At 61.3% G+C, this 15,460-nt stretch overlaps 1 protein-coding gene and 2 long non-coding RNA genes across 11 annotated transcripts in view; 1 reads left to right on the top strand and 2 right to left on the bottom strand.

Annotated features, from left to right (window-relative positions):
- LOC125318084 (Fc receptor-like protein 2) overlaps positions 1-15,460 on the top strand; it is a 185,965-nt gene that overhangs the window by 162,199 nt on the left and 8,306 nt on the right. Inside the window, exons 2-4 of one of the 9 annotated variants that reach the window (XM_048288497.1) lie at positions 1,793-1,813; positions 1,902-2,132; positions 2,395-2,667. The exons of 6 other annotated variants lie outside the window; for them this stretch is intronic. In XM_048288497.1, coding sequence (XP_048144454.1) covers positions 1,793-1,813; positions 1,902-2,132; positions 2,395-2,667 — 525 coding nt within the window. The remainder of the gene's footprint in view (positions 1-1,792; positions 1,814-1,901; positions 2,133-2,394; positions 2,668-15,460) is intronic. 2 more of the 9 variants (XM_048288496.1, XM_048288494.1) reach the window with 2 other exon arrangements.
- On the bottom strand, positions 10,887-11,636 carry LOC125318169. Its single transcript, XR_007200288.1, has 2 exons — positions 11,478-11,636; positions 10,887-11,389 (listed from the first exon to the last, which is right to left on the bottom strand). It is a non-coding gene; the product is annotated as an uncharacterized LOC125318169 (long non-coding RNA).
- On the bottom strand, positions 14,497-15,145 carry LOC125318160. Its single transcript, XR_007200279.1, has 3 exons — positions 14,993-15,145; positions 14,836-14,915; positions 14,497-14,751 (listed from the first exon to the last, which is right to left on the bottom strand). It is a non-coding gene; the product is annotated as an uncharacterized LOC125318160 (long non-coding RNA).

Genomic DNA, 15,460 nt, shown 5'->3' with positions numbered 1-15,460 from the left:
AGCGCCTGAATTTGGGGCACCCCAGAGGTCACATTGCCCCACCAGCAATGCTCAGGGCCCCCCAGGAGAGGGGTCCCCAGGATGTGAAACCTCTGGGGCAGGAATCCCCAGGTCGTGGCACCCCCAGAACTAGGACCCACCTGAGATAAGACCCAGGCGTCACCACAGCAGAGGAGCCCTTTTCCTCCAGGACAGGACCCCTCTGGATGTGCCCCCCAGGTAAGAACCCACACCCCCATCTGACTCTCAGCACAAACAGCCTCTTCCTTCTGCTGCCCGAGAGAGAAAGTGAAAGTGTTGTGGGGCACAGCCTAACACCCCCATCCCCCACTGCCCCCCCACACCTCTCTGCACCCCCGCACCCCCTATTCCCCCTGCACAGGGTCCCCCAACCCGTTCCCTGCTCAGGAGCTCCCCAGGATCACTGAGCCGCACATTGGGGGGTGAGGCAGCGTGGCACAAACGTGAGGAAATGAAGGACAAAACAGAAATAAAGAGGAAGAAGCCAAAGGGTGGGGGTGACACAGAAGAGGAGCTACCCAGGACCCCCCTGTGATGCCGCCCCAGGTAATGAGCACCTCGGGGGGGCCGTGCTGGGCCCTGAGTCACCCCAAAATCTGAGGCACCCGGTGAAGGAGCTGTGACCCACGAGCCCCCCCAGCCACTGCCCTCCCTGGGACCCCCATTCCCCTGGGAACCTGACCGTGGGAGTCAAATTCCCGGTGCCCCCCTTTTCTAGGAGCCCCATCCTGGGTCTCCTGTTACCCAGCATCTCCATCCCCTTTTCCCCTGAACCCCTTTGCCCCACATTCCATCTGGACCCTCATCCTGGGACCCCCCAACACATGGGGACCCCCATTCCCCAGACAGCCACTCCCTGTCACTTCCCCACTCTCCCCATTCCCCTGGGACACCCATCCTGAGATCCCCACATTCCCTGAGCCTCCCACTCCTGGGAACACCATGTCCCACCATGTCCCCAGCCTGTCCCCTACTGTGTCTCCACCCTGCAACACCCTGCCCCCAACAAGGGCCACCCACATGTGGGGACGCGACGTGGCCTTGCTTCCTGCCCGCCACCCAGGGGACAGGTGGCTCCGGCAGCGTGTGACAGCCAGCTCGGGTGGCCGGGGACACCGGGATTGCCAGGAAGGTGGCGCTGCTCCTGTGGGGTGAGTGCCCCGGGCACGGGCCTGACCCCCCGGGGATGGGCCCTGGTGAGGCAGAGAGCGGTGGGGAGGGGGCACAGGGGGGCTGCGGGGTGCCCTGAGGTCCCCAAGGCCAGCAGAGCCCAAGCATGGGCATGGACCCCTTAAATGTGACTGGAGTCGTGGGGTGGCTGTGGGGACAGGAATGGGGGGACACAGGAACAGGGGGAGAGGAATGGAGGGACTGAGATGTAGCAAAAGGAACCTTGGGGCTGGGGCAGCTGTGGGGACAGGGCCAGGGGCACAGGGATGCAGGGACAGGGACCAGGGCCAAGCACCATCAGGATGAGCCATGGGGCCAGGTGCCATTGGGATGGGATCATGGGCAGAGGGCCGTGGGGATGTGGCCATGGGGACAGGTGCTGTGGGGTGGGTGGAGATGACTTGTCCAAGCATGGGGTGTCCACAGTGTCCCCATGTCCTGCCTCAGCCCAGGGTGACAGAGGTGCCCCTGTCCTCAAGACCTCCGTGCTAAACCGGTGTCTGCAGGGGGACAGTTTGGGGACAGCCCCACACTCCGTGTGCCGGGTGCCTCTGCCCCTGCTGCGCCACCCCCACCCAGCCCTGTCCCTTCTCCCTTCCAGCCCAGACCCTCGGCCTCGCTGGTGAGTCCTCGGGGGGATGCCACGTCCCCGCCCCGCTGTCCCCATCCCGCGCTGGCCCTGGCAGGCTGGTGTCCCCTGTCACCAGCAGGTGCCCAGACCACCCAGCTCCTCGTGGAGCCCCCCTGGACGCCGCCGGTGCTTTGGGACCGGGTGACACTGACCTGCCAGGGCTCGGGCACTGCCGGTGCCACCACCTGGTACAAGGGTGGGCAGCACTGGCGGCTGCAGGGACCCGACCGATTCCGTGTCACCCAGAGTGGCACCTACCAGTGTGACAGACCCGGCACCGGGCTCAGCCCCCCCGTGAACGTCTCCAATGGTGAGGGGGGTTGGGTGTCCCCAGCCTGGCACCCGCGGGGTCCCCGAGGGCTCTGGGTGGGCTCCGCACCATGGGTCACCCCCCTGGTGTGACGAGAGCCCGTCCCCTGCACACGGGGACATCCCAGAGCATCCCAGTGCGAGCAGAGCTCCATGTTGGAATTGGGGACCCCTGGTGCGCTGGCTGTGACCCAATCGGGGCTTCCCGGTGCCGTCGGGACCCCACAGATCCCCGCGGTGTGACGGGACCCTCTGTCCCGCAGACTGGCTGGTGCTGCAGGTGCCGGCACGGGCGCTGCTGGAGGGGGACACGGTGACACTGCGCTGCCGGGGCTGGCAGGACAAACCGGTGACCTCGGTGTCCTTCTTCCACGAGGAGAAACAACTGCAGAGTTTTCGCGGTGGGACCGAGCTGTCCCTGTCCCCTCTGCGGCTGCACAACATTGGCCGCTACCGCTGCAGGGCCTTGGAGGACTCTGAGGTGTCATGGGGGTGGAAGGAGTCAGAGTCAGCGCCAGTGACAGTGACAGTGCACAGTGAGCACCCCATAGCCACCACCCTGACACCCCGACACCCCCACACCTCAGCATCCCCACAACCCCTGCCCAATGGACTCGGGGTCACGCTCCCCCCACCCCATCTCCTTCCCAGAGCTCTTCCCAGTGCTGGTGCTGGAGGGCCCCCCCGAGCCCACTGAGGGGTCCCCCCTCAATCTCAGCTGCCTCAGCACCCCCAGCCCCCTGCGGCCCCGAGCCCCCCTCCTGCACCTCTTCTACCGGCACGGGCAGTTGGTGGGGGGCCCGCAGGGGTCCCCGCAGCTCCTGCTGCCCGCCGTGGGGGTCTCCCACTCGGGGAATTACAGCTGCCAGGTGCGCTCCGAGCGGGGGACTGTGCGGAAGGGCAGCGCCCAGCTCCACGTCACGGTGCGCAGTGAGTGCGGGGATGGGTGCAGGGAGCCCCGACAGCCGCCACGGGTCCCCCAGTCCTACCTGGGGACCCCGCGGTGCTCCATGACACTTTTTCCGGGTTCCCCCATCACTGCCCTCTCTCCCCTCATCCCTCACAGGGTCCCATCACCCCTCCGTAGGTACACCTTTCTCTCTCATAGGTCTCTCCATGGTCCACAGGTCTCATCCATGTCTGGGTCACCAAAACCTTCCCTGTGGTTCCCTCCACTCCCTCCAGCTATGCCCTCCCTTAATCTCCCATCCCTCCCTGGGGTCCCTTCCACCCCTTTCAAACCTCTCCTCCATCTCTTGACCCCCTTCTTCCTCAATGGGGTCCCCCGAACCCTCCCTGACCCTGCCGCTCCCTGAGTCCTGCATTGGTCCCTGGTGTCCGTCACCCCTCCAAGGTACCCCATTCCCTTTCTGCCTCTCCCACAGGGGTCCCGCTCTCAGGGGTGTCCGTGTCGGTGCAGCCCCCCGGGGGACAGGTGGCACTGGGGGACCGCCTGGTGCTGAGCTGCGCAGTGGCCACGGGGACAGGTCCCCTGTCCTTCTCCTGGCACCGGGGGGGCTCGTGGGCACTGCTGGGCACCGGCCCCCACCTGGAGCTGCACCACGTTGGGGACAATGACAGCGGCCACTACCAGTGCAGGACCAGCACCGGCGACAGCGTGGCCAAGAGTGTCCCCATGACTGTCATCGTCCTGGGTGAGCAGGACCCTCAGGAATGGGGTGACCCCACCCACAACATCCCCATCCCCCCTGGCCAGGTGCCAGCCCCATCTGTGTTCCCACAGTGCCCGTGGCCAATGCCACCATCAGCCCTGGTGCCCTGGCACAGCCGGTGCGCACAGGTGACTCCGTGACCCTGCGCTGCTCGGTCCAGGTGGGCTCAGCCCCTGTCACCTTCACCTGGCTGCACAACGGCCGCGAGGTGGCCCGGGGTCCCCTCCTGGAGCTCGGTGACGTCCATGTGGGACATTCTGGCACCTACCAGTGCGTGGCCACCAACCAGCTGGGACAGGATGGGCACCGCGTGTTCCGGGCGCTCAGCCCCGAGCTGGCACTGACGGTGACACCGCGGGCACACTGGGACACAGGTGGGCTCACTCGGGGTCATTGGAATTGCAGCATCCCCGCAGTGACAGGTGACCCTGATGTGTCCCCCTCTGTCCCCAGCAGTGGCCGCAGGGGTTGCCGGGTCCCTCCTGTTCCTGGTCCTGCTTATGGCTGTCATTGTGGGCTGGCTCCGGTGGCATCGCCTGGGTGGGTGACAATGGGGGGGTTGGGGGCCCTGGGGAGCTGGTAGGCCACCGAGAATGTGGGGATGATGGGGCAGCACCCACAGCCCCTGACTTGGGCAGCGCTGAGTCCCCAGTGACATTTGCTCGAGGTCCTCGAGGATTTGGGGTGGTGTTGGAGGGTGGTGCAGGGATGCTGGGGGTTCTTTCAGGAATCCTGGGATAGTTTGGACGGTGCTCATCCCTGCCAGCCTTGGGGCTCTGGGGGCATCAGGACATGGGGCTCTGGTGTGGTTCAGGGGGTTCTGGGGGACTCCAGGAATGCTGGGGGTGTTCTGTGGGGAATCAAGAGCCCTGTGGGCATTGAGGATTCCCGAGGGTGGTCCGGGCCTTGGGGACCCCACAGTCACCCCCACCCCTTTCCTTTGCAGCCTCCAGGAAGCACCAGGAAAGGTGGGTGGGGGGCTCCAGCCATGAACCCCCCTTTTACCCCAACCCCAAGACCTCCCATTGCCTCTCACACATCCCCCCATCCCTGCAGGGCTTCCCCGGGGCCCCCGGCCCCCCTGGAGGAGGGGGAGGTGCTGTACACCCACGTCACGGGGACGAAGCGGACGCAGGGTGAGTCCGGGGTGGGACACACACAGGGACACATCACCCACGGGGGGTGTCACACAGATGCCACAGCCAGGGTCTCCTGCAGGGCCCACCCGCACCGCTCTGCTCCAGGATACCCAAGTGACCTACGTGGAGCTGCCGGGACCCCACGGGCGACCGCGGGCACCCAGCGACGTCTACGGGAATGTGCTGGGACACTGAGGGCGCTGGGGGACACTGGAGGACCCGACTGACTTCTGCTGGGCCCAAAATGCAGCTTTTTGCTGAAACTGGGAGAAATGGTGTTTCTTTGTTCAGCTCTCTCCTGCTTTAGGAATGGGATTCTCCAATTTCCCGCTTCTACTAAAACCTTTCTCTCCCCCTCCAGCTGCGGAGGGCAGTGAGAGAGCGGCTTTGGTGGGTGCGGGGCATGCGGGCAGCGTCAGCCCACGGTAAGGCAGGAAGGAGGAGGGTCCCGCTCAGGGTGCTGAGCAGATCCTTGTGGGATTTGCCTGAGTTTTGGGGCTCCCTCAGTGCCTTGGGCAGAGGGACAAAATGATCCATTGCTGCATTTCCGGGCTGCTTCCCTTGCAGCTGCCCCTGCAGGGGCGCTTTCCAGCCAGCCCTGCTCTGCAAACCATCAAAGGCCCTCGCAGAGCCACTGCTTGGGCTCCCCTTGGCTTTTGTGCTTCTCACAGGCCTGAGCAAACCACAGCCACGCCTTTTCCCCCACACAATTCTCACCTTGCAGCAGCTCTAAAGCTGCCAGAGTCAAAGCCCAGGGGGCAGGGGGGACCCTCAGGTCCTGGCTGCCCCTGGGGCTGGCCAGAGCAGGGCTGGCCAATGCCCATCCCTGCGCAGTGGGGCTGTGGCGTGGCCTGGCCCCACACTTGGATGGCCACTGGCTGCACGGAGGAGTTTGGGAGCTGCTTCCTGCCTGGGGCTCCATTCCCAAGCTGCTCTTGCCGCCTCAGATCCTGCAGGGGATAAGCGAGAATGGAGAAGTCTGGAATAGGTTTTCTCCCAAAACAAACAAACCCAAAGTGTCCCAACTTCTCAGGAGAGAAACCCCATGGCAGGGGGGGAATGTGGCAATGTGGCGATAGGGGCGGGGGGCAGCCACCAAACAGCTTCACGCCCCCCCCCCCCCCCCCCCCGTTTTACCGGGTCCCAGCCCTGCGGCATCAAATTGGGGCCAGATCCACCATTTCCAGGGGAAAATACCTGCAGTTTTCACAGTGCTGCGGGGGAGAGGGCAGAATGGTCCTCGGATGTTGTGGGCAGAGGAGGGGACAGTCATGAGCGTTCCTGCCTGGTTCCCAGCGCTGAGACCCTGAAGGAGGTGTGGGGGTGGGCTTTGGGAGTTTTTAGGGTTTCCCCCTAATGACACCCAGCCCCTCTCACCCCCCGCTGTCACCCCCATCGGGGCTTCTTACTCATGCAAGAGTCTTGGAGGGATGTGGGATTGGAGGGTCAGGCTGCACCTTAGGGGCTCCCAAAGGGGAATTTGGGGTTCCCAAATGGGGGGGACTGTCAAATGGGGGAGTAGAGTGGACAGAGTACCCCCCCCAGATTGGGGCAGCCCAGAGGTCACAGTGCCCCAAGGAGGTCCAGAGAATGGGGATCCTGAGGAGGGGGAGTCACAATGGATGGGTCTTCTGGGGAATGGGGGTCCCCTTGGTGGGGGAACAAAGGGATGAGGCTCCCAGGAGAATGTGGGCTCCAGGGATTTGGGGTCATGGGATGCTGGTCCCAGGGATGGGGCCGGCTGGGAAATGCGGGGCCTTGTGGGACTCTGGATCCTGGGGCAATGGGGAACAATAGGATGGGATCAAGGGTAGGGGAGTGGTGGGGAATGGAGATCCTAGGAAATGGGAGTCCTGGCATGGTGGTCCCAAGGAGGGGGGACATAAAGAATGGTGGTCCCATGGTTTGGTTCTATGGTGAATGGGGGTCCAAAGGACTGGGAGCAATTGGGTGGCATGTGGGTCATAGCTCCTTCACTGGGTGCCTCAAATTTTGGGGTGACCCAGGGCCCAGCACAGCCCCCCCAAAAGAATGTCCCCATGGTGCTCCAAGTCTGCTACACTGCCCTCACCCAGGGCTTTTTCCTCTCTTTATTCAAAATTTTCCCTTATTTTCCTCACTATTGCACCTCTCCCTCCACGCCAGTTTCTGGCTTGGCGATCCTGGAGGTGCGGGGGCTGCAGAGAGGAGGGGGTTGGGGGCTGTGGGGAATGGGGGTTTCCGGCCGTGCTCCCCAACACTTTCACTTTCTCTTCCTGGCAGCAGAAGGAAGAGGCCGTTTGTGCTGAGAGTCAGATGGGGGGGGCGGGTTCTGACCTGGGGGGCACATCCAGAGGGGTCCCTGTTTTGGGGCTGACACATCCTGGGAGGGTCCTGTCCCAGGGCTGCCCCATCCTGGCCAGGGGGGTCCTGTCCTGGGGGATGGCGGTGCTGGGGGGGTCTCTGGGCACATCCTGGTGGGGGGGGGGGTCCCTCTCCCTGTGGTGGCACATCCTGGGGAGCCCTGTGCAGGGGGAGTCCTGCCTGCTCCCACTGTCCCCAGCCGCCCCTGCTTTTTAGGGTGTTGGAGGTCAGGATTTTTCCTTTTGTTTTCTTTCTCTCCGAGAATTTTCTCCCATTTGCTGTTAAGAGACAATAATGACCATACTTTAGAGAGACAAAGAAGTGGCCAAGGTGTGGGGAAGAGTTGATGCTGGCTGAAGCCTCTTAGCCAGTGGAGCTTTTCTCTTTGGAAGGGCAGAGATACCGAGAGATTTTGGCTTGGGAGTGAGGGGTGGGCTTAGCTCCAGCTCTCTCTTGGTCTGGGGATCAGAGGGAACAGTCGAGCTGCTGCTCACCGCAGGGAGAATTCGGAGTCCAGCCCTGTCCTGCTTCTCCCTTGCTGTGGGTGAGCCTTTGCTCGGAAGAGCAGCTGTTGAACTGCAACCTTATTAACAGCGGACCCCACTGGAAAAGGACCCTCACCATCTGCTCGGGTGCCTCAGGGGAAAACCTGGGGTCCCGAGCCCCTCCTGGGCTGCCGCTGCCCAGCCGCGCCGTTTTTCTGCCCCTGCTCTGGTTTTTTTCACTACACTCTAACCCAGCACCGCCTGCCTGCCGGGACACCCTGCGGCTCCTGCTACAGCTGCGGAGCTTCTGTTGCATTTTGTTTTGCCACTTCAGGCTCCACTGGCCTATGCTGTCCCAGCTGCTGCTCCCAGGTTCCTGCTGCAGCCCCTTTCGCCATCCCGAGGGGCACCGGGCCTGGCTGCCCTTGGGGGTTTGTAAAGGAAGCCGCTTTTCCATCCCTCCCGCTGGCTGCGCCGCCATCGCCGCGTGAGGGAGAGACAGGGCCGAGCTCGCGCCACAGCGCCCCCTGCTGGCGGGGGGAATTTCTGCACCCACCCTGCCAGGCCGGGAGCCACCAGCGCCCCTGGCGGCCGTGAGTGGAACTGCAGGGAGGGGAACGGGCCCGTGGTGAGAGAGGCACCAGCACCGGGTCTGGTACCAGCACCAGGTCTGGTACAGGGTCTGGCACCGGCACTTTGTCTGGTACTGGCACCAGGGTCTGGCACCAGGTCTAGCACCGGCACCAAATCTGATACCGGCACCAGGTCTGGCACCGGGTCTGGTCCTGGCACTGGGTCTGGTGCTGGCACTGAGGTCTGGTTCTGCCACCTGGTTCTGGTTCTGGCACGGGGGTCTGCTTCTGGCAAGAGGGTCTGCTTCTTGCACTGGGTTCTGGTCCTGGCACTGGGTTCTAGTCCTGGCACTGGGTTCTGGTCCTGGCACCTAGGTTCTGGTCCTGGCACCAGATTCTGGTTCTGGCACTGGGTTTGTGGTCCTGGCACCGGGTTCTGGTTCTTTCCCTGGGTTCTGGTTCTTTCCCCGGGGTCTGGTTCTGGCACTAGGGTCTTGTTCTGGCCCTGGGTTCTGGTTCTGGCCCTGGGTTCTGGTCCTGGCCCTGGGTTCTGGTTCTGTTTGTTGTTGCTGCCATTGTTGTTTGTTTGCCCTGTTGTACATATATACACTCACTAGTCAAGAACTCTTATTCCTGTTCCCATATCTTGGCCTGAAAGCCCCATAATTTCACAGTTGCAATAATTCGGAAGATAGGGGGTCGTAGTCTCCATCCCAAGGGAGGTTCCCACCTTCCTGGGCAGACACGTGTCTTTCAAACCAAGACATAGTGGCAGCCCAAAATTGGAGAATCCCATTCCTAAAGCCCGTCAGAGCTGAACAAGCAAACAGCATTTTTGCCAGTTTAACCAAAAAGATGCATTTTTGTCCCAGGAGGACGGAACCAGGTCCTGTGCCCCCTTGGAACTGGGAGGGGGGATGGTAAGCCACTTGCTGTACTGGGAGCACTGGGAGGGGGATTGCAGAACCACTGGGAGCATGGGGGTTGAGAGGAACCAATCTGATTTTCAATTATGCCTCAACATATGTTACACATGAGGTGGAAAATTACTCTAGGGGCTCTACACATCATGGGAAGCCTGTCCAGGGGAGGCTTCAGCTGGCAGCCGATCAGGGGAGAGAAAGCTTCCATGATGAGGCTGTGAGTGACCCTGCACTGGCTGGTGGGACAGATGCCCGGAGGCCTGGAAATATGCCCAGGAAAAAATGCCCAGGAAATGGGGCTGTGGGAGGAACCTTAGCACATAAAAGCAGTTAATTCACACAGGAGCCATTTTACTTTGGGTTTTTTGGAGGGATCAGGGGCTTGCTCGGAGGGTCATTTTGGCCTTCCTCCCCTGTGCCGGTTTGTCCAAATTTAGAACTACATCCTCTGAGAGAAGGCAGGTTCCAAACCATCCCTCCCCCACCACGTTCGGGGAAAAACCACTTTTTCCTCAAAGAAAAGTGAAAGAGATAAAAACTATTTATTTAACAAAGACACAGGAGAAAAAAGAGACTAATGCTAAATAATGAAACCTCTTGCTGTAGAGGGAAAACCTGGGAAAATTTCAGAGTCCTTCCGTAGTCTCTCTCTCTCCCCATCCTTGGAGCTGGGATGGGGTGGTGGGCCCACCTCCAGGGCCAAGGCTTCAGTGGAAATTCCTCCTGATGTATTGTGATGTTGAAACAGTCCAGCAGAAAAAAGGAAAAAGACCGAAGTCCCAGGAAAACAAAAGTTCAACTCCCCGTCTTTCTCCGGAGAAGAAGAAAACCAAAAGCTGGCTGAACAAGCAAGCAGACGCGTCTCCGCTCCCCTCCCACAGCAGCAGAACACAGAAGAAAAAAAAACCAGACAACAAGAGTGTGTTATCTCTGTCTGCGTCCTTGAAAAGCACTGCTTGGAGAAGTCTGCTCAGTTTTCTCTCTCTCTGCTTAGGCTCAGTTTAAAAGCATAGAAAGGCATCCAACTAATTTCTGGGCATAGAGCAGCGATAAGGAATACAACATTGAGTCACCCCAAGACATCCCCCCCTCGCCTTTTCCTCCCTGCGGCCCCGCTTCCCTGTCCGCACCCGTTCTGCCCTGCTTCGCCGCTCCTGCGAGGCAGCTCATGGCTGCAATGGCCCGGTGCTCGGCCGCTTCCCCGACAGAGCGGGCCCGGCCTGCACCAGCCTCGGCCACCACCGTCTTTCCCGCGTTGCCCGCGTTGCAACCAGCGTGCCGCACCAGCCCATGGCAGTACCAACCCGCAGTACCAGCCCATGGCAGCCGGCCCGCAGCAGCCGGCCCACAGACGTTCTTGGCCAGCACCGGAGATGCACTGCCACTGCTGCTTGGGAATCGCCCCCGGCTGCTCGCAAAAGCCACGCGGGCTCTCCGAGGATGCGCAGGACACGCTGCATCTGCCGAGCCGACAGAGTGCCCGGGGTTCTTGCAGTAACGCTGTGCCTGTCTTCTGTTTCTGATTCTGTCTTTTCCCCTCTCTACTCTCTTTGCTATCCCCCTTCGCTAAGAACATTTACCCTCCTTCATCAAGAAACAGTTCTCAGATACAACATTGCCGTGTTTGTGCTTCATTTTTGTCCAAGAAATGTATCAAAAAGGATCCTCCCTGACTCCCCCTTTTGCAGCAGGATGGGATAGGGGTAGTGGGAGGGGGAATGGGGAAGCCCTGGGTGTACTGGGAGCACTGTGGGGAGAGAATGGGGAAGTCACTGGGGGTACTCGGAGCACTCCAATGGGGGTTGGGGAGCCCCTGCAGGTACTGAAAAGGGGATGGGGGAGCCCCTGGGGGTACTGGGAGAGGGAATGGGGAGCTCTGGGTGGCCTGTGCAGCCACCCCCGACTCACAACCACGTCCCTTGGAAGGATGGGCAACCACAGGAGCCATGGAGGGGGCACCCCCAGTGCCCCCCAGTGCCCCCCACTTCCCAGAGTGTCACAGCTTTTGTTGTAGATTGTCGTAGATGTTGCTGGGTTCCCACGGTTGCCTGTGCGGCCCCAGCAGCTCCATGTAGGTCGCCTGAGGCTCCTCCACCAGGGGTGCCGGGGGCTGCGGGGTGGCCCTGTGGGAATAAGGGGTTGTGTGGAAGGGAATGTGAGATCCTGGGGGTTTGGGTAAAAGGGGGGCCATGGCTGAAGCCCCCCACTCACCTTTCCTGGTGCTTCCTGGAGGCTGCAAAGCAAAACTGGAGGGGTGACTTTGGGGTCCCAGGGGCCCTCATCCATCCTCAGGAATCCTGAAACCCCACTGGACCCTCAATTCTCCACAGGACTCCTGAGTATCCCTAATGTGTTTGTGTATTTTTGTCCTCTTGAGAATATTTGGCAGATATTTCTCCCATGTGCATACCCAGAGAAAAAGAACGTCTTGGTTTAAAAGGCAGCTGCAGCACAGGGACAGCGTGGGCCGGGACCAGTGGCTTGGGAGGTCAAAGCGGGGCTGAATTGGAGCTGCTTGGGCCAATGCCCGCGTTGTGCTCTGGGTGCTGCAGACCCTTAATGAGGTGCTGCAATTAGAGCTGGGCTTCCTAAAGGTCAGCCGTGCTCCTAAAGCATCCCTGCGCACAAACACACGGCTCCGCTGCCTCTCGCGGGCATTTTGGGATCCTGAGGCAGCCCTGGATACATTTTGAGGGACAGGTGCCCTCAGCTGTGGCCAGAAGGAGCTTTTTTGGCTGCCGGGAAGGTTGTCTGGTGCTCACTGCTGGTGTTGGGGATGATTGAGCGCCTCTGCCATGTGGCCGGTGCTTGGCGCTGGGCAGCCGGGAAGGCCGAGCTGGAGCAGCAGCTGAGGCGGGAGCGGCTGGAGCAGGCGGCCCACGGGAGCAGCAGCTGGCCACACAGGTGGAGCAAGAGCGCCAGGAATTCCGCAGGGTGCTCAGGTGAGGCACAGGGAGCCGGGGGGCACTGGCTGGGAGGGGCCGGGATGGAGGGACCGGGAGCCCACAGGGGAGCCCCGAGGGGGGAGGGACCGAAATGGCCGAGGGGAGACCCCGGGACGGCGGGGGAGCAGAGACCCCGGTGTTCAGCCCGTGTAAAGGAGGGACCGCAATGGTGGTCCCAGAGCACTGGGAAGGGGCCCGGCTGCCATCGAGCTGCGGGTGCCGGGACTGTCACGGGGTGTCCGAAGCGACTGTGACAGCGCCTCCGAAGCTGCTGTTGCGATGTGTGGGGACCGACTGTTGCCATGGCAACGCCTCCCACAGATCCTGGAACTAGAGGCGTGTGCTGGAAAAGGCCAGAGTAGTGGGTCTGGAGCCGCCCTGAGCTGGGAAGGGCAAATCCAAGGCATGGCAGAAATACAACTGCAGCAGCCAAGAGGAGCCAGAGGGCTGGGAGAGGAACAGCCCTGCAGGCAGCGAGCACAGGAGGAGGGAGTGGCAGGAGGGGCTGCAGGTGCTGGAGCGGGTATTTCAGGGAGCCCAAAGGGCATTGTTGGGCTTTGGCAGAGCTGCTGTGGAGACAGAGGCAATTCCACAGCTCAATCCCTGGCCTGGGCTCTCCCAGGACCCTTCTGCTGTGGGATTTCTGAGGATGCACAAACAACAGGGACCTACGGCCACCACAACAGGGCCCCGTCGGCAAGACGGCACCGAGCAGGACTGCGGGACGCCATGCCTGGGATGAGCCATGACCTGGAGAGCTGGGAGTGCTCAGGCAGACCTGCTGAGCCTTCAAGAGCCCCACATGGCCAGAGCATGAGTCCAGTGGAGAGTGGCCACTGACAGGGACTGTGGGGGCCTGAACCAAGTGCCAGCCCCACTGAGAGCGGCTGTGCCAGACATGCCGGCACTCCAGGGCGAGCTGGAGTCCGAGACAGCCAAGTGGTGCCAGCATGGACATTGGCAATGCCTTTGTCCCCATTCCTGTGGCAGCAGAGGGCAGGCCACAGTTTGCCCTGACCTGGAGGGGCGTCCAGAGCCCCTGGAACTGACTGGAAACACAGCCCACCCTGTGCCATGGACTGATCCCGACTGCCCTGGGAAAGGGGGAGGCTCCGGAACACCCCCAGGGCCTTGGTGACATCATGGTGTGGGGGAGCACGGCAGACGAGGGTTTGGGAAAGGGGCCAAGAGAATCCAGAGCCTCCTGAAGGCCGCTTTGGCCATCAAAGCAAGGAAGGTCCAGGGCCCTGCCAGGTTCCTGCTGGTGGAGGAATCGTGCCGGGGGAAGCGTTTGGGGTTTGATCCTTGTCGGGGGCTTTCCCTGGACATTGTTCCTTTTGTGACCCTTTGGATTCAGAATCTTGTTGCTGTTGCTGTTGGTTTCCTTCTCTCAGTGCAGTTTGCAGGAAATTGTTCTTCTCTCAGCCCTTTGGGATCTTTGCCTTTTGTGCCTCCACTGGGAGGGTGAGGGAGCAGCAGCCCCTGGTTTTCAGTGGCAGCCCAAAACTGGAGAATCCCTTTCCTAAAGCCCAACAGAGCTGAACAAACAAACACCAATTCTGCCAGTTTAACCAAAAAAGCTGCATTTTGGTGTCAATGACAGGGAAAGGGGTCCTGTATCCCCCTGGCACTGGGAGCAAAGGTGGGGAGGCATGGGTGTACTAGGAGTACTGGGAGGGGGAATGCAGAGGCACTGAAAATACAGCGGGACTGGGAGATAGAATGGGGAACATCTGGATGTACTGGGAGCAATAGAGAAGTACTGGGAACAAGATGAAGCAGCTCTTGGGGGTTGTGGAAGCAGTGGGAGGGAGAATGGGAGGTACTGGGGACACTGGGAAGGGGAGCAGAGAGCCTCACATGGTACTGGGAGTACTGCGGGGAGCAGAATGTGGAAGTCGCTGTGGTACTGGGAGTACTGGGATGGGGAGTGGGGAACCACTGGGGGTACTGGAAGTAGGAGAGAGGAACCCCTGCTGGTACTGTGTCGCAGCTGGGATTACTGCAACAAGTATATTTCAAACCAGGAGTCCCGTGGAAACCGAAGTATATATGGACAGATTCCTGGTAGATGTTTCAGAGATGTTTATTTCTCCAGCCGCATGGCCGGGGCTCAGCTCAGGAACTCCGCAGTCACGGGACCCGAGGGACCTTGGCCATCCCGGGGAACACAAACCAACCAATGGGGAACAAAGGTGACCAGGGGCAGGGAAACCCCGTGTCTGTCCCCTCAGGGCCCCTCTCCCAGGGCTCCATGGCAGGGGGAAGGGACCCCAACAGTACTGGAAGGAGGAAGGGGAAGCACTGGCCACCCTATGCAGCTCCCCTCCCCCAACTTGTGACCACCTTCCCAGACAGGTTGGGAAACCACTGAAGCTGAGGGGGAATGGGGGATCCAGTGCCCCCAATGCCCCTTTAGTGGCCCCAGAATCACATCTTGTTGTCCCTGATGTCACTGGGTTCCCACGGCCGTGTGTGGGCTCCTGGAAGCTCTGCATAGGTCACCTGGAGGTCCTGGGGTGGGGTGGTGCAGGGGGATCCTGTGAGAGATCCTGGTTGTGGGTACCTGGGTGGGGGGGGTGACACCCATGGGTGATGTGTCCCCATCCCTCCCCTGTACTCACCCCCTGCCCGCCCAGTGCCTACAATGTGGGTGTACAGCACCTCCCCCTTTTGCCAGGGGCCTGAAGGCTCCGGGGGGGCCCTGCAGGACAAAAGGGGGTGTGAAGGGTATCTGCAGAGGAGGGAAAAGGCGGTCCATGGCCACAGCCCCCCACTCACCTGTCCTGGGGCTTCCTGGCTGCTGCAAGGAAAGGTGGGGGGATGACTGTGGGGTCCCCAGGGCTCCTGAACCCTCCTTGGACCCTGGGTCATCCAACCCCCCCTAGGACTCCTGATTGCCTCCAGGACCTCCAAACACCCCCAAAGCCCCCAGAACCCTGAACCACCCTGGTACCACTGACTTCCCTGTGACCTCTGAGCTCCCAGAAGCCCAAGCCCGGCAGGGAGATCCACCCCACCCAACTGCCCCAGAATCCCTGAAGAGCCCTCAACATCCCTGTAAAACCCTCCAAGACCACCTCAAAGACCCCAGCAGCTCCCAGTGCTACCCCAGTATTCCTCACGAACCCCCCGCCCCAGGATGATCCAGGAGTCCCTGAAGACCCCTCCAAAGATCCCAGCAGTCAGAGCCAAGGTCACTGGGGCTCAGTCCCCACCATGTCAGGGGCTGTGGGTGCCACCCCATGG

Source organism: Corvus hawaiiensis, chromosome 29, assembly GCF_020740725.1.
Source record: "Corvus hawaiiensis isolate bCorHaw1 chromosome 29, bCorHaw1.pri.cur, whole genome shotgun sequence".
NCBI classification, from domain to species: domain Eukaryota; kingdom Metazoa; phylum Chordata; class Aves; order Passeriformes; family Corvidae; genus Corvus; species Corvus hawaiiensis.
Note: the sequence above shows the minus strand (reverse complement) of the source record. Positions and strands in the feature narration are given on the sequence as shown.